Source organism: Tenrec ecaudatus, chromosome 14 (assembly GCF_050624435.1).
Source record: "Tenrec ecaudatus isolate mTenEca1 chromosome 14, mTenEca1.hap1, whole genome shotgun sequence".
Classification (NCBI taxonomy): Eukaryota; Metazoa; Chordata; class Mammalia; order Afrosoricida; family Tenrecidae; genus Tenrec; species Tenrec ecaudatus.
The window spans coordinates 73,973,036-73,995,552 of record NC_134543.1 but is presented as its reverse complement, the minus strand read 5'-3'; the positions used below and the strand labels follow the sequence as shown (position 1 = coordinate 73,995,552).

General features: G+C 38.0%; 1 protein-coding gene across 1 annotated transcript in view; it reads left to right on the top strand.

Moving 5' to 3' along the window:
• The window catches only part of NUBPL (NUBP iron-sulfur cluster assembly factor, mitochondrial), a 247,923-nt gene that overhangs the window by 176,278 nt on the left and 49,128 nt on the right, over nt 1–22,517 (top strand). The window contains exon 7 of the mRNA XM_075530761.1: nt 8,214–8,307. Coding sequence (XP_075386876.1) covers nt 8,214–8,307 — 94 coding nt within the window. The remainder of the gene's footprint in view (nt 1–8,213; nt 8,308–22,517) is intronic.

Sequence of the window (22,517 nt, the reverse complement as noted above, 5' to 3'; positions counted from 1 at the left end):
GAGTCTTCCTCCAAATCTGATGCCATATTCATATAGTCCATCTTCTTGGATTATTTGCCAAACATGCAGATTGAATAAGTAGGGTAAGGGATATGACCCTGTTCCATGTACAAGAAGGTACCCCTTCCCCCCAGGAAAAAAGCAACAGACTTTTTTTTCCAAAGAGATATATAACACAAAACAACCTTACCACCTTGAAAGGACTCTCCATTACACTTAATATATTAGTCATATCTGTGATTCCATTTTTGGAAACATTTTTCAAACTCATATGTTTGGATGGCTGACAACACCTCCCTTGTTTAATTACCTCTTCCACATCATCAAATTGCTGTCCTTTCATGTCCCTCTTCTTTCACGGAAACAAAAAGATGTAGCACAAGCGAGGTCAGGTGAGTAAGGTACATGGGGCAAGAGAGGGATGGTATTTTCTTGCCAAAAACTGGTGCACTGAGATGGCTGCATGAGGAGGTGCATTGTAGTGGTGGCAAAACCAGTCCCCTGTCTACCACAAACCAGCCTTTTTTGTTGCACACTCTTATGCAATCTTTTCAGAACTTCTAAATAGAAAACTTGATCAACAGTCTGATCTGGTGGAATGAAATCCAAATGCACTACGAGTCAACATTTTCATCTGTTTAGGAAGTTGACTGGTGTCCAGAACAAGATTTTGTCATCAATCAACATTTCACATTTTTTGAAATGGGAAAATCACCCGTACACTTGAATTTTTCCCATAGTGCTGTCCTTGTAAGCTGTGTTCAACATCACAACAGTTTCTGCAACATTTTCCCAGAGCAGTAAACAAAATTTTACTAGTGTTATTTTTTATAATTTATTTATTTGGTTGGGTCATCTTTCTTTGGAATGGACACAGATAAGGATTTCTCCTAGTCTGTTGGCCAGGCACCTCTCTTCCAAATTTTTTGGTATCAATGAGCGAGCATTTTTATTGTTGCATTCCTTTGGTAAACAACCCAATTGATTAATTCCTGTAGCTTTGCTTTTGGACACTGCCTTCAATGTAACATTGACTTCTTCCTTCAGTATCATTGATTCAAAATAGTATTTTATTCCCCCTGAAGTAGTCAAAAGTTGACCAGTTCTTTTTGGTACAGTGACTTGAAGCATTCCTTCCGTCTTCTTTTATTGTTTTCTGTGTTGTTCCATATTTTGCCCATAGAACCCTTCAATATTGCAAGACTTGATATTCCCCCCCCCTTTGGGTGTTTCAGCATATTCTTCCCTCTTGGTTTTCTAACTCCAAATACTTTCATAGTGCACTATACTACTTTTTCTTCTCAAGTAGCCTTTTGAGATCTTCTGTTCATCTTATTTACTTTATCGTTTCTTGCATTTGCTTTAACTATTCTGCATTCAAGAGCAAGGTTCAGTGCCTCTTCTAACACCCACTTTGGCATTTTCTTTTTCTTTCCTATTCTTTTTCAAGGATTTTTACCTTCTTCATATGTGATATTTTTGATGTCATCCCACAACTTGCCTGATCTTAGCCATTAGTATTCAGTGTGCCAAATATATTCTTCAGATGGTCTCTAAATTCAAGTAGGATATCCCTAAGGCCATTATTTGGCTCATGTGGACTTGGTTTAATTTTCTTCAGCTTCAACTTAAACTTACACGTGAGCAATTGATGGTCTGTTTCACAGTCAGCCCATGGCCTTGTTCTGGCTGGTGACACTGAGTTCTATACCAACTCTTTCTACAGATGTAGTTAATTTGATTCTTTCTTATTCCATCTGATGAGTCCACATCTTCAACATTGGATCTGTCACCAAGGCTGTATTTTACAACCATCAATCTTTCTTTATTTTCAACTTAAGCATTCCAGTCACCAGTAATTATTAGTACATCTTGATTGCATGCTTGATCAATTTCAGACTGTAGAAGTTGATAAAATCTTCCATTTCTTTATATTTGGCAGTAGGAGTTGGTGCATAAATATGACTGACAGTCATATTTATTAATTGGTCTTTTATAGACATATAAATATTATTCTATCATTTACAGTGTAATATCAAAAGAGATCTTAAAATGTTTTTGACAATGAATATGACACCATTCCTCTTCAATTTGTCTTTGCCAGCGTAATAGACCATTTGATTATCTAATTCCAAAGGACCCATACCAGTCCTCCATTTCAGTTCATTGATGCCATGGATATTTACATTCAAGTATTTGTTTAATTTTTGATGACTTGTAATTTTACTCAATTCTCATTTTATGCATGTCTGTTCCAATTAATACTAGATGTTTGCATCTGCTGCTCCTCATTTTGAGTTGTGCCACATGAACAAATACATGAAGCTCCGGAAACTTTGCTTTGTCTGCGTCATTAGGTGAATGCTACTTTGAGGAGGCAGCTTTGCTCCAGTTGTGTTTTGAGTGCCGTCTGGCCTGAGAGACTCAACTTCTAGAACTATACCAGATTCACTGGGCAATAGTGTTTAGAGTTAGATTGTCCAATCTTCTTCCTAGTCTGCCATAGTCTGGAAAATCCATGGAAACTTGTCCACCTTGCGTGAGCCTTCTGAGAAATATTGGTGACATTGTTTCCAGAAGCACCGTAATATGCAAGCCACCACACTATGACAACCTGACAGGTCACAAGATGATGTGTCATACAGGTAGCTCTTTTTCTCACCAGAACTCTGGGTTGGGAATTAACTAATTTTGTTCATAATTTTTTATTTCTCTTAAGATATGCCAGTATATCTGAAAGAAATGTTCATGTTTGAAATCTTATCCATTGCTAATAGGAATGTGAAAAAGAGCTTGGTGGTTCCTAGAAAAACTAGAGCTAGAACCGCCAAAAGATCCAGCATTTATTTTCCACTTCCAGGTAGATAGACTTTAGAGACTCACACAGGTACTGTGCATCAGTGTTCACTGTAGCAGAGCCCTGATGGTACAGTGGTTCATCATTTGGCTCCTAAAGATCACTGGTTCAAACTTACCAGTTATTCCACTGAAGAATGATGTGGCAGTCTACATTTATAAAGACTTACCAGTCAAGGAAGCCTGTCAAGCTGCTTACTCTGACCTATTAGGTTGCTGTGAGTCAGCACTGATTCAGCTAGAACAGATTTGGTCATTGCAGTGGTATTCAGAATAGCCAAAATATAGATCTAACCTAGATGCCTGTCAACGGTTGAGTGGAAAAACCAAATATGGTACATACATGCAACTACTTGTTCACCATGGGCAACCCAGTGAGCAAATGGAATTTGAAGACATGCTGATTGAAACAAGTCAATCACAATTAGAAAAATGTTTAATGCTATCAGTTGTGTATAACAAATCCAGGCCAGATAAATATATAGATATCAAAGTTTATTAGGGAAAGGGACAGGGAAAGGTGGTGGTGGGGTTGTTTATGAAGTACTGACTTTCTGTTTATGATAATAGCAAAATTGCATTGATTAAGGGAAATATTGAATTGACAACAAGTATGTGACAAAGTTGCAGTTATCACTGCTGTACATTTACATATAGAGTAGCTGCTTTACTTGGCTGTTGTTGTTAGGTACTATTAAGTTGGTTGTAACTAACAGCAACCCTATGCACTACAGAGCAAAACACTGCGCAGTCTTGAGATATCCTCACAATTGTTCTTATACTTGAACCCATTGTTGCAGGCACTGTGTCAGTTCATCTCATTGAGGGCTTTCCTCTTTCTGCTGCCCCTCTACTTTACCTAGCCTAATATCCTTCTCCAGGGACTGGTCTCTCTTGACAACATGTCCAAAGTATATAAAGGGAAGTCTCACCGTCCTTGCCTCTAAGGAAAACTCTGGCCATTCTACCAAGACATACTTGTTTATCCTTTTAGGAGTCCATGGTACGTTGAATGTTATTGACAAGCACTACAATTCAAGTGCATCAGTTTTTCAGTCTTTCTTATTCATTGTCTAACTTTCACATATGTATGAGGTGATTGAAAGTACTATGGCTTGGGTCAGGAATATCTTAGTCCTCAGGGTCAGGAATATCTTAGTCCACCATGCTTTTCAACACTCTAAAGAGGTCTTATGCAGTAGATTTACCCAATGCGACTTGTATTTTGATCTTGTGACTGCTGCTTCTATGAGCATTGATTGTGGATTCAAGCAAAACAAAATCCTTGACAACTTCCACCTTTCTCCATTAATCATAATGTAACCTCCAGTTGGGAGGATGTCGGTCTTCTTTACATTGAGTTGTAAACCACACTGAAGGCTGCAATCCATGATGTCCATCAGCAAGTACTGTGATTTCTCCTTAATTTCAGCAAGCAAACTTCTATCATCTTCTTACTGAAGGTTGCCACATTCTGATGCCACATTCTTATTATTCATATAATACAGTGTCTCTGATTATTTGCTCAGAACTCACTGTGAATAAGTATGATGAGATGACACAACCCTGACACGTAACTTTCCTGATTTTAAGCCTTGCAGTGTTTGCCCTTGATCTGTTTGCAGAACTGCCTCTTGATCCATGTGGAGGTTCCACGTGATAAGTGTTCTGGCGTTCCCATTCTTTTCTAGCTATTTATAGTATATCATGATCTACATAGTCAATAAAACACAAATAAACATCTTTCTGGTATTTTCTGCTTCCAGCGAATATCCATCTGTCAGCAAATATCCCTTGTTTCTTATCTACTTTTGAATCTGGCCTGAACCTCTGACAAGCTCCTGTCTACATATTACTGCAACCGTTATTGGATGAGCTTCAGTAAAATTTTGCTTGCATATGATATTAATGATGATGTCCTAAATTTTGAGCATTCTGTACAAAAATGGATCTGTTCTAGCCAGCTGGCTGGTATATACAGCCAAACACCTCATAGGTTGGTTTGGAAGTTTAGGGTTATGGTTTATTGGAACATCCCAGTTAATTGGCCTAATGTTCAATGCTTCTGTTCATTCTATAGTGCCTAGATTCTTGAAAGTTGCAAGCAGCCATCCAAGGTTGAAAAATTGGTCTCTTTTTGCTTGGAAGTAGCGTCAGAAAAAAAACAGAGAAAATGAAATGTGTAGCTGATTGCCTCCATGAACAACTGCCTCCTTTGCCAGGAGACCAGAAGTAGGGGGTGCTGTCCTGTCGTTATTGAGTTTTTGTTTAACAATTCTATCAAAGAATCCTGCTCCAAAGGGGGAAATTGTAAAACAGAATTTCATATTATTAGGGGATCTAGACTTCTTGGAGACATGGAGGGTAGTGGATAAACTCCTGGAGCTACTACACTAAAATAATCTTTAAACCAAATGTATCCCCTGAAGTCTTGTGTAAGAAACTATAGTTTAACTTAACTAGTAAAGAATGTCAGCCTTGAGCATTGTGCTCTCTCTTGGTGAGATCAAACTGACAACAACAACTTGAAAGATGAGTAAAAAAATTTTTCTGATGGTGAAACAACTCAAAAAAGGACAGCTACACACTCAAAGAAAGTAGCTCGTGTCAGTGAATTGTACACATAGAAATTGTTGACTTGGTGTATATGTTCTGCTGTATATATTTTCAACAACAAAATAAATTGTTATTTGCCAGTCGTGTTTGCAAAATACAAACCAGTTGTTGTCAAGTTGACTCTGTCCCATGGCAAACCTTGCATATGTCCAATAGAATTGTGCTCCGTTGCTTTCAGTGGCTGATTTGTTGAGGGAATTAGTTGGCCAGCATTTCTTATGAGGTACTTTCAGGTGGCCTTGGACCTCCAGCTTCTAGGTTAGCAGCTTATGTAGCTTATCCACAATTTGTACCAGCTTGGGACTCTTTTGAGAAGAATAAATTTGTAAAAGACAATCATGTAATTTCAGGTAGTAATAAGTGTTTTGAAGAATGAAGAAAAAAAGTCAAAGAAGGATTAAGACTGATTTGAGAAAGTTTGCCTATATAATTGTGTATAAGTTGAGGTTTTCAACACATTTTTAATGCAGTTTTTGTGGTAAAATTAGGTGCCTTGGCTTATCTTTGGTCTGGCTTATACGCTAGTATAATATATGGTACATTAGGACGGCCATATTAATTTCTTTGCTGTCCCTTGAATGTGCCAACCTTCTCTCCATCTTAGGGTCTTTGCACTTATTGCTCCTACCTAGAATGCCATTCTTCAAATGAGATCTGCATCCGTGTTTTCTTACTGCATTCACGTCTTTATTCTCTTTCCACCACTCCCCGTTCCATCTACAAGTAGTCTTCACTGTCTGTGAGATGGAAATATATTTTGAGAAATAATTTGCTATCTGAATTCTCATTACTTGCTATTTGAAATTTGGGGATGAAAGCATTCTGGAAGACATCTCTTGCTGTTTGATCTACATGTTTAAATCTGGGACCAAAATTTGTTGTATAGAAAGAGGCCATTGTAGTTTTCTTCACAGCACTTGTTACACGTTGATTTGATTGTCTCTCTGCCTGCTTTTCTCTTTCTCTAAAATGTCAGCTCCAAGGTGACTGAGACTGTTTTGTTCACTGCTCTATCTCCACCACCTGGAACAGTGCCTCACATTGAATGGATTCTCACTAGTATGGGTTGAATAAATGTTAATATATGAATGAATCTATTTGACCCAATTCATTGAAACTTTATGTAAATAGATAGGACTGTATCAGAAAAAATTATTTCATATTATTGCATTTCAAGGAGCCAGTTAAGGAATTAAATACACAGTATGGTTTCCACTTAGACTGAAATTCAAAAACAAGACTCTCCGAGTGTTTGTTCCATGAAAGGTAATTTGTGGAATATTTGCCATGTACCCTTACTGGGCTAGGTATTCTGTCCTGGCACACTTTGTTAGGGAAGACAAATTATGAAATATCTGTAAATGAATGCAACCTCTCCATCATTCACTAATCCCTAGCACTTTCATCCATTTTCAATTTTTCAAAGGCACTAAGCCTCTTTCTTTTAGCACAGTTTATTTCCGTCACCTTTGTGCTTGTGGTCTCATGAGCCTGAGAGTCATAAATGTGGGGGGCACTATCCATTTCGTACTTTTCTCCCTCTGTAGTATTAGTTCTGTGAGGGGAAGTGCCATGACATCGCTTAGTTTCCAATGCCTAGCACAGTGTTCAGTATGTCGTAGATATACAGTCAACACTTATCAAGTGACCGCATGATTGAGTGAAGATGTGGGGAAGTACCTAAGAGGAACAGCATGCTGAATCTAATGGGATTTAGGGGAAGTTTCCTGAGGAAGTGAGTTTCCTGAGTAGTACAAATGGCTAACACACTTGGTGCCTGACTGCTACGAGGGGAAGGTTAGAATTTCAAGTTCATGCAGAAGCATCTCAGAAGAAAAGTATGTTGATCTGTTTATGGAAAATCAGGCACCGTTCCAACACACATAAGGTTGTCATAAATTAGGATCCACTCCAGGGCAACGGTCTTGGTTCTGAGGAAATGAAATTTTAGCTGTTATCTGAAGAATGAGGAGGAGTTAGCCAGTGAAGAACAGCAGGTCAAATGTTATGGAGCTTAAGCTCAGACTTATCTTAAAAGCAAAAGCAAAGTTTTCTTTGCCACAGACAAGGGGGGAAATCAGACACTATTTCTAAATGAGAGTTTTTCACTGGCATTATGAACAGACTGCTCAGGCAGTACTGGAGCAGAGAGATTGTTTGGGAGGCTTAGTATCAAACCTAATCCCATGTGGTTTCTTCCTTCTGGGAAGGAGACAACTGGATTCATTTCAGGGCATTTCAGAACATAAGGACTGAGTGGGCTCAAGGACGAAGGACAGGGAAAAGCAAGGTATGATCTCAGGCTTCCTGGGTCCGTGCACCAAAATCAGAATCTCAGGTGGAAGAATGATCTGAGGGGAAATACACGAAATGTTTCATTGATTTTAAAGACGTCTTAGGATTTACCATTAGAAACACTGTGGCCAAAAAATCAAAGGGCAAGAATCCCAGATGGTCTCAGGTACAACGTGGACTCAGTGAAAGCAGATAAGTGGCTCTTCATAGAAGTAGTTTGTTAAATCAGTCAGCACTGCAATGTGTGTGACATTTGGAAATTTGGATGTGTCATTCAAAGAAGGTTGCTGGAGGCAGGTCTTTTTCATTCATATATTCTTAGTTCCTGGACTCGAAAGGTGCCTGAAATGATAACTATTCATTTCGTTTTGCTACTAACATTTTTATTCCTTTTCCATTTCCTGCAGCTGTTCTCCAGTGATGCTATTTGTGTTGTTGGTTTGCAGGTGGACTGGGGTCAGCTGGACTATTTAGTTGTTGACATGCCACCCGGAACTGGAGACGTTCAATTATCAGTCTCACAGAATATCCCCATTTCAGGTAAATCTTAAAAGCTAAAAGTAATTTGTGCTTTCAATGATACTTGTCTATTGACATACAGAAAAATAAATGCTTCGAGGGCAAATATTTTTATGTCCTACAAAGCGTGATATTCATAAACTGGGCTAACATTTTTAGCCAAATCATGAAACCCATTAGCAATCAGAAACCAAAGGGATCTTTCAAAATATTATCAGAATAAGTATATAATTTCATTTTTATACTTTTGTTTAACAAAGATTGTGATTTTGTAGCAATACTTTCTGACTTACCTTTATAGTAGGAATCAGTAAATAAATGACTTCTTCGTAAGACCACATTGCTCTTGGGTTGATGCTGACTCATAGAGGCCCTGCAGGAAAGAGTAGAACTGCCCCTGTGGGTTTACTAGGCTGTAGATCTTTATAAGACAGAAACTTCATCGTACACCCATGGAGCCCCTGGTGGGTTCCAACTGCTGACCTTGTGGTTAGTCGCCCAACTCATAACCCACATACGGCTAATGTGACCTCTGACCCCTATACTCTGTTTATTTATTTAATGTCATTAAATAGCAATTCCTGCACCCTCTTATACCTATTCCTGTGTGACATTCATACTGTTGGAATGAGAACATATATGAGCTTTTCTTTTAAGAATGAGATGCATAACATTGAAAATATAATAATAATTTGCAAATTATCAAGGGTTGGTGAGGAGCGGGGAGAGTGGGGGAAGAAAGGGAAAAATGAGCTGATACCAAAGGCTCAAGTAAATGTTTGAAAATGATGATGGCAACATATGTACAAATGTGCTTGACACAATATATGCATGTATGTATGTATGATTGTGAAAAGAGCTGTATGAGATCCCAATAAAATGACTTAAATAAAATGAATGTGATGTACAGCATTCTAAATGAATATTGAAATTGGTGAGCAATATTAATATCATATGTAAGGAAATTTTGCTGAAGATTGTTTTTAAAATGAGTATAATGATATATCAACAGCAAGCTGCTAAAAATTCAATCATGATTCAAGAGAAGATTTGGCACCAGATCTATTGTTGATGTCAGATGATCTTGGGTGAAAGTAGAGAATATCAGAAAGATGTTCCCCTGTGCTTTATTGACTATGCAAAGGCATTTGATTGTGTGAATCCTAACAAACCATAGGTACCACTGTGAAGAAAGAGGATTCCTGGACACTAATGTGTTCATTAGGAACCGACACAGACCGAGAGGCAGTTGTTTGAACAGAACAAGAGAATATTGCATGGTTGGAAATCAGAAAAGGTGTGCATCGGTGTTGTATCCTTTTCCCATGTTTATTTAATCTGTATGCTAAGCAAACAATCCTGGAAACTAACCTGTATGAAGACCATGGCATCAGAATTGGAGAAAGGCTTATGATATGCAGATAACACAATCTTGTTTGGTGAAAGCCAACAGGACTTCAAACGCTTACTGTTGAGCCAAAGACTCTTCAGCATAGACTACAAGTGAATATGAAGAAAACAAAAATTCACAATCCGCAACATCATGATAAACAGAGGAAACATTGAAGTTGCCAAGGATTTCTTTTTATTCGGATCCACAATCATGTTCTTGGAAGCAGCAGTAAAGAAACCAGACAGTGTATTGCACTGGGTAAATCTTTGAAGGTTTATGAAGATGTCATTTTGAGGCCTCTCATGTACCTGACCCCAGCCATGCTATTGTCAGTTGCCTCATGTGCATGTGAAAGCTGTGTGGTGAATCAGGAAGACTGGAGAAGAATCGGTGTGTTTCAGTTACGATGTTGGTGAAGAATACTGAAAGTCCCACAGACTGCCAGGAGAACAAACACTGTCTTGAGAGAAGTCCAGCCAGAATGTCCTTAGAAACAAGGATGGCAAAACTTCGTCTCAGGTGCTTTGGACACATTATCAGGAGAGACCAGTCCCTCGTGAAGGATATCATGGTTTGTAAAGAGAAGGTCAGAAAAAAGAGGAAGGCCTTGGGCAAGACGGATTGGCCCTGCGACTGCAACAGTGAGCTCAAGAATAATAGCACTGCGAGGTTGGCACACTCCAGGCAGTGCTTTGTTCTGTAGTCGGAGCCAGCTCTGTGATACCTGACAGCAACACGGTGCAATCTGAGAGGCGATGTGTAAAGTGTGCAATGCGAGTAAAGTGGTGCCAGAAAATCACTTACCCGTTCCATAGTCTCCTTCCGTAGAGCTTGCTTTTTCTTTTAAGTAGTGTTGGGACTTTTGCATTTCTCAGTTTTAAGAACACTCACTAAATTCTTATTGAATAAAATGCACTCCTGACACCATGGGCTTCTAAAATGCTTACTTAGTGACCTGACATCTGTCTAACTTACCTAAACAAATGAAATTTACTCAAGTTGATTCCCACTCGCATGGACCCTATCTAGTTTTTCTATAACAGGAATATCACAACGGTATGCCTTTAAGAACAGACATTTATTTTCTTACAGTTTTGAAGTCTGAATTTAGGGTGCTGGCCCCAGTGGAAAGCTTTCTTTCTTTTGTCACTTCTCAGTTTATGTTCCTGGGTAGACTTTATATGGCTTAGTTTCTCTCTTCTCTGATCTCTGTTTAATCACTTGCTTGTTTGATCTCTTTTATATAGGTAGTCCCAAGGGGACAGATGTCCGATTGACATATAATTCATAGTTATGAACTAACCCCCTTAAATCCTATTCTGTTAAAAATTCTAAGTATAAATTATGGCTCATAATAACCAAATGGGAATTGTTTTGTGATATCAAAACATTATTATTATTAGTGTATCATTATGTTCTTTAACATAATAATGTATTTGGAAAGTGTTATTTTAATAATTTTATGTACAGAAAGGTACATTAGATATCATATTCTGAGATAAGCTTTTGACTAACTGATATTAAATATGAACCCTACCTATCTGTTCCAATTTACATACAAATTCCACTTAAAGACAAATTAGGGAATAGAACTGGTTCATAATCTGAGGACTCCTAATGTCTCAAAAGAGATTGAGCCCACTGACTGGGAAAAAAATCTTTAGCAATGACATAATGGACAAGGTGTTAATTACTAAAATCTACATAATTCTTTAATACCTCAATGAGAAAAATAATCCAATTAGGAGATGGACTAAGTACATGAATTAACAATTCACAAATGAAGACACTTGGATGGATAGCAAACCCATGAGGAAATGGTCACGATTGCTCATGATTATTAGCCATCTGGGGGATGCAAATCAAAGCAAACATGAGATATCACCTCACACTCACAATGATAGCCCAATGCAAAAAAGCAGAATGACAAAAGTTGGAGAGGATGTCAGGAGACTGGAACGCTTATACACAGCCGGAGGGCTTGTGTATATGTACGACCATGTGGAAAGTGATCTGGTGAAACCTAAAACAAGTGAGAATAGAAATACCAGACAACACAGCAATAACTTTGCTAGGCATACACCCCCAAAGATCTAAGACACAGGACACAAGCAAAAACATATGCTCTCCCATGCCAACTAAATCCATATGGAAGAAACACACCAGTATGTGTGATCCAAGGATTACAAATAATAAACCCAAATCCAAAGGAGGACGTGGTATCAGGGCTTAAATTGTAAGCATCTGGATGACAGTGGAAGCCTAAATCCATTTGCAGGGTCCACTCATGGATTACACCTCCGGCGACTCCTGTCTGATCATAGTCGAGGGATGTAAATAACCTTGCTATCAGACAGAGCATTGTAAAGTTGATTATGGCAGATATGGGTTAAATGGAATGTCTTATAATTTGATCTCCCTATTGACCCATTTTAAAGTTGCTTCAGTTTACAAAACAAAATGGTAAAAGGAAAATATACATGCATTAAGCTTCTGGTGAATCCCCTGTGACTAGAGGTCAGAGGTATGAGGAACCTTGTTAACATGCAGAATGCATTGGAAAGTGGATTATTGCAGCTCCAGTCAGGTTAAAGTGTGGTACCTTATTATTTTATTCCCTTATGATCCATTTTTAATTTGTGCTAGTTTTTAATATTTTTGGTTTATTTTTGATTGAAGTTTTTATCTCTCACTTTGTTCTTGTTATTATTTCTGTATATTAAACCCATAGAGATAGTAACTGGACTAATGGTTTCTTGTGGGTGTGGCAGGGGAGGCTGGGAGGAAATGGGGGCTAATAATCATGACCACCACAATGAAGAAAATGTTCTAACACTGTGATGATGATTATACAATTAAATTGTGTGATATGTGAGTTACATGCCAATAAAACTACTGGGGGGGATGTTGAATCAATGAATGAGTGTTTTATCTGTGTCTTTATTATTTTTTCAACTAGGCTAATAAGCAGCTTGCCTGAATGTTAGGACTTTTCCCTATTCATCATAATCTCTCTTAGAGGGTTTTGGCCAGTGGTTCATATAATGAATATGGTATATGCTCGAGTATAAGCCAACCCAATTATCAGCCGTGGCACCTAATTTTACCACAAAAACTGCTTTTAAAACGTACTGAAATGCTCAGTTTATACATGAGTATTTATGGTACTTTTGGAGTAAATGATAAAGCTAGCCTGACTTGTTATCACTGTTTTTATGAAAAGATTTGGTGCTGCTTTATCTTTGTTACCAACATGCTCGTTCCTTCCATATCCTTCCTTCTTCCACTGCGTTCAGCCATGTGTTGTTTTCGGTGTATGTTAAAGGAAACTTATAGAAAAACATGTTTTATTTCATATCCCCTCTGGGAGAAAAATGCTTTCCTTTCAGGTATTTATTGATGCTACCTGTTTCCCCCCTGTATTTTATATATGTGTACACACACACACACACACACACACACAAATATACACACATGAGGGGGTTGCCAAAAAAACCCTGAAATTGCGCTGACCGAGTGAAGCTTTTGTAGTATTCATTTTTTCCTGCTAGGCAAGCATTGAGCAACTTCCTCTTGAGTTAGTGCACTCAGTGATGTTACCTGGGAAGGTTCTTTCTGGTCACGGTGAATTTTTCTTAGAAAGATTTTCTCTTGAACCTTATTTTTTGTGATGACCAATTTAAGGGAACAGCGTGTGGCTGTGAAATTTTGTTTTCTACTCAGAAAAAAAGTGCTGCAGAAACAGATGTGATGTTGAACACAGCTTACAAGGACAATATTATGGGAAAAACTCAAGTGTACAAGGGGGTTTTCTCATTTCAAAAAAGGTGGCATGTGGATTAATGACAAGTCTCATTCTGGACATCCATCAACTTCCCAAACATATGAAAATGTTGACTTGTAGTGCGTTTGGACCACGTTCCACCAGTCAGATGTAAATCAAGCTTTCTATTTAGAGGTTCTGAAAAGCTAGCATAACAGTGTGCGACCACAAAAGGCCTAATTTGTGGCAGATGGGGGACTGGTTTTGCCACCATGGCAATGCACCTGCTCATATAGCCATCTCAGTGCATCAGATTTTGGCAAAAAACAGATGCCTCTCTTGCCTCATGCACCTACTCACCTGACCTCACCTGACCTTGCTCTGTGGGACTTCTTTTTGTTTCTGTGAAGGAAGAGGGACAGGAAAGGACAGTGATTTCACGATGTAGAAGAGGTGAAGAAAAAACGAGGGAGGTGCTGTCAGCCATCCAAACAGATGAGTCTGAAAAATGTTTCCAAGAATGGAATCACAGATTTGACAAATGTATTATTAAGTGTAATGAAGAGTACTTTGAAGGTGATAAAGTTGTTTTATTTTTAAAAATTTGAATACATAGCTTTGAAAAAAATTCCAGCTCATTTTGGGTACGTGTGTGTGTGTGTGTGTGTGTGTGTGTGTGTGTGTGATAAATATCCTTATGTTCGGCTAGTACCTTTTAGTATCAACTTTGTTTCAGTATCTGGGATAGTAATAAGTGTTCATGCACTTGTTCTGTGATTAAGTATAGATTCTGTATTAAATTAATAACAAGATTCAGTAGTATCGTTCTACTGTAAGATAATAAGAAATTATTTTATTTACTTACAGTGATATTTAGCAAGGTACTAGCAACCTCACTGATGGTTTAGCCTAACCTGTGGAACACCTGCCAGCCCTGAGACTTGTAAGAATCACATGACCTTAGGAATGTGAAGCCCATTGCCATTGGGTTGATCCCTATCCGTAGCGGCCCTGTAGTACAGGGTAGAACTGCTTCAGCAGGTTTCCACGACTGAATCTTTCTCCTGTGGGTTGACTGGGTGGGTTGGACCACTGACCTTGTCGTTAGTAGTCCATTTATCCCATACTGCCACCAGGACTCCTAATGAATGCAAAAGTGCTATTTAAGTACAAGGTTTTTGGGAACCACTTGAACACTTTAGAAGAAGTTTATTTTTGTTTTTCTGGGATAGGGTTGAAATGTGAATTAGAAAGAAACTTTATATCAACTTCTATTTCTCCAAGCTTGGCTCAATATGAAATTAAATGCTTTGTACTTAGAAAGAAACAGGTTTTTTGGAAATTTATGGAAGTAGAATTGTATAGGCAAAAGATCTTTCTGAATGCTAATTAGCAACTCTTTGTGTGTGTATCGTTTTGTTCCATGGAATGGATGACAAGCTCATTATAAGAAGAAACCGAAGAAATCTTTTTTTTTTAAGTCATTCTCATTTGTGTTTTAAAAAAAAAACATTGTATAGCAACAACAGAGATAAATGTGTTGACAGCACTTTTAGTAGTTAATGATTTAAATTTGAGCTTACATGGACTACATCATTATATACAAAAATATAGACTAGAACCATAGCTAGTAGTTGTAGTAATTGCTGGAGGGAAGGAGACAGGATAAAGCATGGGAAATAACCAATTATAGTCTTTAGATGTGCTCTTGTCTTGTTGAACTTGCCAGATTGAGAAACAGTGTTGTCAGTGCTGGCTTTGTTTTGTTATTTTTCTTAGACGTTTTTTGTTTGTTAGTGACACATTTTGCTGGGATTTTGCTTGTTGTTTATATATTTAGCTTGTAAATGAGTTGTTTCCTTATACTGAATTGAGTAGATTTCTGCGTTGACTTTTTTCGTTCCAGTGTGTACTGTTGAACTCTTAGGAATTATTGAACATTTAACTGGCCTTCCTTAACAGAAGATTACTATTTCTTTGGGAGTGTTAAAATATCCTTGACAACTGTGGGAAGACATACATGTATTTGAATAGCATGATGATTGAATGTTTGGTAGCTTGATGATTGGTAGCATGATGATTGAATGTTTGGCAGCTCTTGGTAGCATGATGATTGAATGTTTGGCAGCTCCCTGGAAGTCACTAGTAGTGATCATCTACTACTACAGATATTATAGTTTAGGAAATCCTATGAGGCATTTCAACTCTGACATACATGGTTGCTATGAGTCAATGACGCAGCACCAACAAAGTATTTGACTTCTAATAAATACCACCAAATGATTTTTCTTTCTTCCCTTGCTTCAACTGGGGCCCTCTTGTATGTCTTTTAAAAAAATTCTTATTAAATACTTTTATTGGGGGCTTTTAACATTTCTTATCACAATTGATATATTCATCTATTGTGTCAAGCACATTTGTACATATGCTGCCATCATCATTTTCAAAGCATTTTCTATCTACTTGAGCCCTTGGTGTCAGCTCATTTCCTCCCTCCCTCTTGAACCCTTGATAAGTTATAGATAATTATTTTCATATCTTATATCATCCTCTGTCACCCTTCACCCACTTTTCTGTTGTTCGGTCCCCTGGGAGGGGTTTGTATATTGATCCTTGTGATTGATTAACTCTTTGCCCCTCCTTCCCTTATCATCCTGGCATCTCTATTCTCATTCTTGGCCCTGAGGGGTTTATCTATCCTAGATTCCCTGTGTCTCAGGCTCTTATCTGTAGCAATGTGCATGCTCTGGTCTAATCCAATTTGGAAGGTAGAATTGAGGTCATGATAGTGGTGGGAAGGAAGCATTAAACTAGAGGAAAGTTGTGTGTTTCATTGGTGTGCCTCTTGGATGTCTTATCTGAAGACTATCATAGTTTGGTTCTAACTCTTAGAATTACCCTTCATCTAAAATATGTGAAGCCTATTTTCTTTTCCCATGGACTACAAGTTTTAGAAATTTATTTAAGTTAAGGGAGGGGTGCTATATCAGGGTATGGGCCAAAAACGAATGTCACATTTAAAAAATAATTGATAAAACAGAATTTCATGAAGGGAATACTTATAAAGGTTAAAATTCCTTAATTACCCAACATGAAGGAAACCACCCAGAGATGACAAAATACTCAGTAAGTGGCAATGGTAGGAAGTTGTTAGTAGGAACTGTTCCTAGACCGGAAGGGATGAGGGCAGCAAGCTGTGTTAGTAAGACCTGGTGACTGTGGGCGTCATGAAAGAGAAACTACCTGAAGGGAGCTGTGGCCATGGAGCAGCACCGTGACTGCCAGAACCACTGTGAGGCAGGCTGGCGAGTAGCACGTCATGTAGGAATTAACACTCCAACTCGCTCTTCTCACACTGTCACCTCTTGTTGGACACCTCGGTGACAGATCCTACCTGGAAGCCAGAAGGCAAGGAAACAAGGTGATATCCCATCCACAGCGATCACTCCTGGGACAGTGATCAGGATAGAGAAGGTGTGTGTGGCTGGATTGTCTAGAGAAACAAAACCAGTGACACTCATATGTATTAGCAAGAACTTTATATCAAATAGTGATTTTATATCAAGAAGCCATCTTAACCAATTCCAACTCGTGTCTCTGGATCTGATGCCAGTCAGAGCACTCTTCAGACTCATGGAGCTACAGGCCAGTGACCCCGGAAGGTAAAGCGGGAAGCAGCCAGATAACAGGTCAGTGGGTGCAGAGGCACATGGATTCAGGTTGAGGGGAGGGTGGTAGGGTGCTGAAAGCTCCCAGGGTCAGTGACCCACCCAGGGCCACTCTGAAGCAGACACCAAATCCAGAAAGAAGGAAGGTCATGGGTCAGAGAGAGAAAGAGAAGCTCTCACTGCCTCTCATAAAAAGGCCACAACCCCAAAGATGCATCACCAGCCTACCACCTGATTGGCTGGTTGGATTCCACTCTTAACTTTACAAGTTGGCAGACAGTCTGAATACCACAGAAGGGGAAGAGAGTGGATTTGTCAAGGTTTGGGGTGACAGTTTTCTTGGCCTAATCAATGGTCACTTTTATGATAACACCCTATTGGAACAGTGGTTTTAATAACATGAACATCTTTGGGGATTGGAGGATAAGCGACTTATCATCGCCATGCTAAATAAGTCCGTGTGCATTGCTGAAATAGTTTTCTTGAATGTCTGGTGTTTACACTTTCAAAGCACAGGGAGCATAATGATTCCATTTAGATCCCCACCCAATGCCTGGAGGTGATTCCGATCCATAGTCCCCTGGCAGGTCAGAGTAGGGTTTCCAAACCTGTAAGTCTGTACAGAAGCAGACTGTCTCATCTTCCATTCATACAGTGATTGGTAGGTTTGAACTGCTGACTTTTCAGTATCAGCCCTATGCTTAGTCCAGTGCATCACCAGGGCTCCTTTTTGCTTTGATAAATTAAATCTTTACTTTTACATCACTGTTCTTTTTCTCTCTTCTTAATTGACTTCAAATTTATAAGCGTAATTTTAAAATTTATTTTATTTTTATTTATTTATTTTTAAGAGTAATTGTTTAAAGAGTAATTCTTTACAGGTGTTGATCTTATCTTTTGGAATGTAATAAGAAACTCTCCAAAAGATAGTCGAGTGTTTTGTATTTTAGTGTTATGTTTCCCCCATAATATTATAATTTATAATGACCTCAGACTTGAAGCCGGAAACATTCTTCCACCTTAAAGGTAGAAAAATGATGGCATAGCTTTTTCTAGTATTCAGGATATTGAATCCTCATTTAAGTATTCAATTTCCAGGAAAAAACCTTAAGCGTTTTGGACTTCTTCCAGGTACACTGTATTTCCTACAAATGTTACAATTAATGGATAGGTGGTAAGTATTGCATTATGTACAAGCACTGCATGAGATATGCATTGTTTTATTCATCATATTATAAAAATACTTTCCAAAATAAGCTTGTCTTATTTTCACACAAATCACATTTAACTGCTAAAAACTAGAAACTGTGTTCCAGGGTTTTATCTTTTAGAGTATTCCTGATATTTCAGTGTGAAATTTCAGTCTTTGTTAGGTTGTGAATGAAACTGATGAAATGAAATAAAAACCTGTTATTTATGAATAACAACATTTTAATTTGGGAAAAAATTAACTCTTCAGGGGTCTTTTGTATTTGACTTCAAAAAGATATAATATGTTGGCGATGATCCCTTCAGGCCCAGTGGTGTGAGTGGTGATACTGTGAGGGGGTGGAGGGAGGGTGAGTTGGAAGGGGCCAACTGATTACAAGGATCTACGTATGACCTCCTCTCTGAGGGACGGACGGCAGAGGAGTGGGTGAAGGGAAATGTTGGACAGTGCAAGATATGACAAAATAATAATTTGTAAATTATTAAGGGTTCATGGGAGAGGGAAGAGTGGGGAGGGAAGGGGAAAATTAGGAACTGATGCCACGGACTTGGGTGGAGAGCAAATGTTTTGAGAATGATGAAAGCAATGAATGTACAAATATGCTTTGCACAATTGATGTATGTATGGGTTGTGATAAGAGTTGTACAAGCCCCTAATAAAATGGTTAAAAACAAACAAAACCCCCCTCAGGGCCAACAATGAGAGTAGAGATACTAGGAGGGTGGGGGAAGAAGGTAGGAATCCATCACAAGGATCAACCTAGAACCCTCTCCCAAGGGGACAAATAATGGAAAAGTGGGTGAGGGGCGATGGAGGACAATATAAGATATGGAAAAAATAATCTATAATTTATAAAGGGTTCATGAGGGAGGGGAAAGGAATGGGGAGCTGATATCAGGGGCTCAAGTAGGAAGAAGATGCTTTGAAAATATGATGGCGTTATATGTGCAAATGTGTTTGACACATTGGTGGAATATGTGGATTGTGATAAGAGATGTAAGTCCCCAATAAAAGTATTAAAAAAGGGTTTAATATGTTATATGATTTGTCTATCAGTTGATCATTTTTAAAAGGTGTAAGAATTACTAGCTTCTCAATTATGATATGAAGAAGATCAGAATTTTAAAAGTTTCCTCATATGGTACTTAGTGAAATATAAGAGTCAGTTCTCTAGACCAACTCATCTGATGTTTGAATTTCTGCTAGGTTACTTATCTGCTTGTGTATGAAGAGGAAGTTTCTGAACTAATCTAGTTTTGTCATTTAATAATATTTAGTTATGTTCTGCATGATAGATTATTCTACTAAAACTCCTTGAAGACTTAAATTTCATTGACCAGTGTAATGACCAGCCAAGTAGTCAGGGTCATAATAAAAACTGCTTTTAAATGCATCCAATACTTATCTGTAGAAAAAGTACAAGTCCAACAGTCTATTGTTCAATTTTCTTATATTTGGTCATTTTTTTAGAATCTTGATCTGAAGAATGGCTTCATAGTTGAAAGTTTTCCCACTCCTCCATCTCCTAAAATATACCTGGTTAAATAAAATTGGATAATCAGGGAGTAGGCACTCTTCCTCTGTAATTTCCTGTTAGGCAAAGAATATGTCTAAAAAAGGAATGCCTTCCATTATTAAACAAGCACCCTTTGGTGGTAGCCCACTGTGAACACGGGCAGGCTGAGATGATTTCATATCTAACAGAATTTGAAATGCAAACTATTAAATCTAAGAGTCTAGCATGAACAAATGCTCACAGAGGAGAAAGAATTATCTGTGTTAGAGAGACATATGTTGTATAAGTAGACTCCCCAAAGTGTTTGCTGATCAGCATAAAGATGGACTCAAGACTGGAAAGGGGACAGCATTTTATCTTAACTTTGCTGGAAAGCTCAGAGGGAGGGAGAGAAGAGAGGTGGGGAGAATGATCTTGAATGAACACAAGTGAACAAGAATGAGTTTTCTGGTCCCAGCACAACTACTGTGAAACTTCCAAAAGCATTTTGGAGGCTCAATCACCTGTTGACTCTACTACATTGAAGAGCCAGACTTTTTGTCTTCAAATTTCTGCCTACAGATTTCTTGAATGTGAATTTTTTAAAATTAAAGTTTAAAATACACAGACTTTCTCTCTCATAAGTTATTTTGAAATATTGTGTTTTCCACTAATTATTGTTTTTAATTCCTTTTGACCAAAATTGGCATAATTTCCAATGACAAAACTCATTTCTGAAATGAGCAAAATAAGGATTCATCCTTGAATTAGTCGAATTTGTGACGAAAATCAATTTTGTTGGAAAGGAACTTCTAAGAGTCCGAAACAGTGACTTCTGAAGGAGCGATTTGTATTTCCTCGGGCTACACAGCAGGAGCCATGGTGGCACAGTGGTTACACATTGGGCTGCACAAAGGCCAGCCGTTTACAACATGAACTGCTCCGCAGCTCAGAGCTGGGCTGTGTACTCCCATAAAGAGTTTAAGTTTGGGATGTCGGCACTGACTTGTTGGCAGTAAGTTTGGATTTTGAGTGATATGTATTGTTAACGTGAATTGACCTTTTAAATTACTTTTTGTTTTTACTAATATTGATATGCTAATACTAACTAGTGAGCATTTCTTGATCTTATAGCAAATAATATTTCTTATGCAGGAAATTTGGGCTTGGTAGAGAAAAAAGATCAGAGGGCTTTACAAAATACCAAAGCCAATATCTGTTCTACAGTTAATAAATATTTACATGTTTGGTATTATTTATGTTAAGCAAGCAGAAGTTGAATGATGGTTTTCTTTTGCTGCAAATAAGTCTTTTAATATATCAAGGAAAATTAGCAATGGTAAATATTAGAGCACTGTGCACGTGAAGAATAGCAATGAGTGTGCTCTTTTAATTTTTATTTGATTTTATATTGATGTGCTCAGGAATTGTAAGGCATAGAATTATTCCTGCAGGTATAATTCTGAGCAGATTTTGTTTAAATATTTATTAGATCCCAACACTGAAATTCTCCATCAAGCATGGGAATTGGATAGAAGTTTTGCCCTGGAGACTTAGAAAGGCACAGTTGAGTGGTTTCACACTGCTGTAATTATGATCAGATTAACATCTGGAATAATCAGTTTTAAATGTTTAACTACTCCGAACTCTGACCCAAATCCAAATATGCAGTTATAAATAGAGTTTTCCTCTTACTGATAAAGATATTTAGCAATTATGACAATACTCTAATTATTTGGAGAATGTTTACGTATTCCAGAACCCTCCAGATAACAACCTTTCATAATAGAATTTAGGTTATGAAAAGCCTCTTAATGATATTATAGCTTAGTACTAGTATTAAAAGATATTACCTAATTAGTTAGACTAAGACATTTACCCTAGAAAGAGATAATTCTCCATGGAATTTTTGACATATGATATAGTGTCCTCACTCCTGCCTCCTGAAAATAAGCAATTCTCTCTATTGCAAACTCAACATTCTTTTTGTTACTGCTGACATTTCCTTTCAGTCAGTAGAGGGAGCACAAGGTTTCTAACAAACCCTTAATTACAGAACTAAAGTGACGTCATCAGTGATGCTAAGATGGGAATTTTAGGCTAGTTCACATTGATTCATGTTCCATGAGAAAAATTAAACTTTCTCAAACTGAGAGTTAAGAACCACAGAGATAAAATGTAATATCACTGATAATTTTTGAGACTGTATTCTAAAGTGAAATATATGCTGAGAAGAAAAAGTTAACATTCTTTTTAAAATTAAAAAAAGGTTAAAAATAAATTAAAAATTAAAAGCATCAAACAGGGAGGGAGGGGGAAAATGAGGAGCTGATGTCAAGGGCTCAAGTAGAAAGCAAATGTTTTGAGAATCATGATGGCAACAAATGTACAAATGTGCTTGACACACTGGATGGCTGAGATTAATATGGCCCTTCTAGCCATCATCCCTTACATGATGGTATTGTGAGTTCTAGACTCGTGTCTGGGACTAGAATCCCCCTGTGGAGGGAGTTTTCAGCTATGCTAATGGCCAGGATTAAGGTAGGACATATTCTGAGTCTGCACATTTCTAGAGAGTATGACTCAAGTCACACTTGTGTCCTTATGGGTGCAGTCTAAAAGACAAAACCCACACACTCACCAAAGCCATTCCTCTGTGTCTAAGAGAAACCCAAGGACCATTGGAAGGAGAGCCACCAATG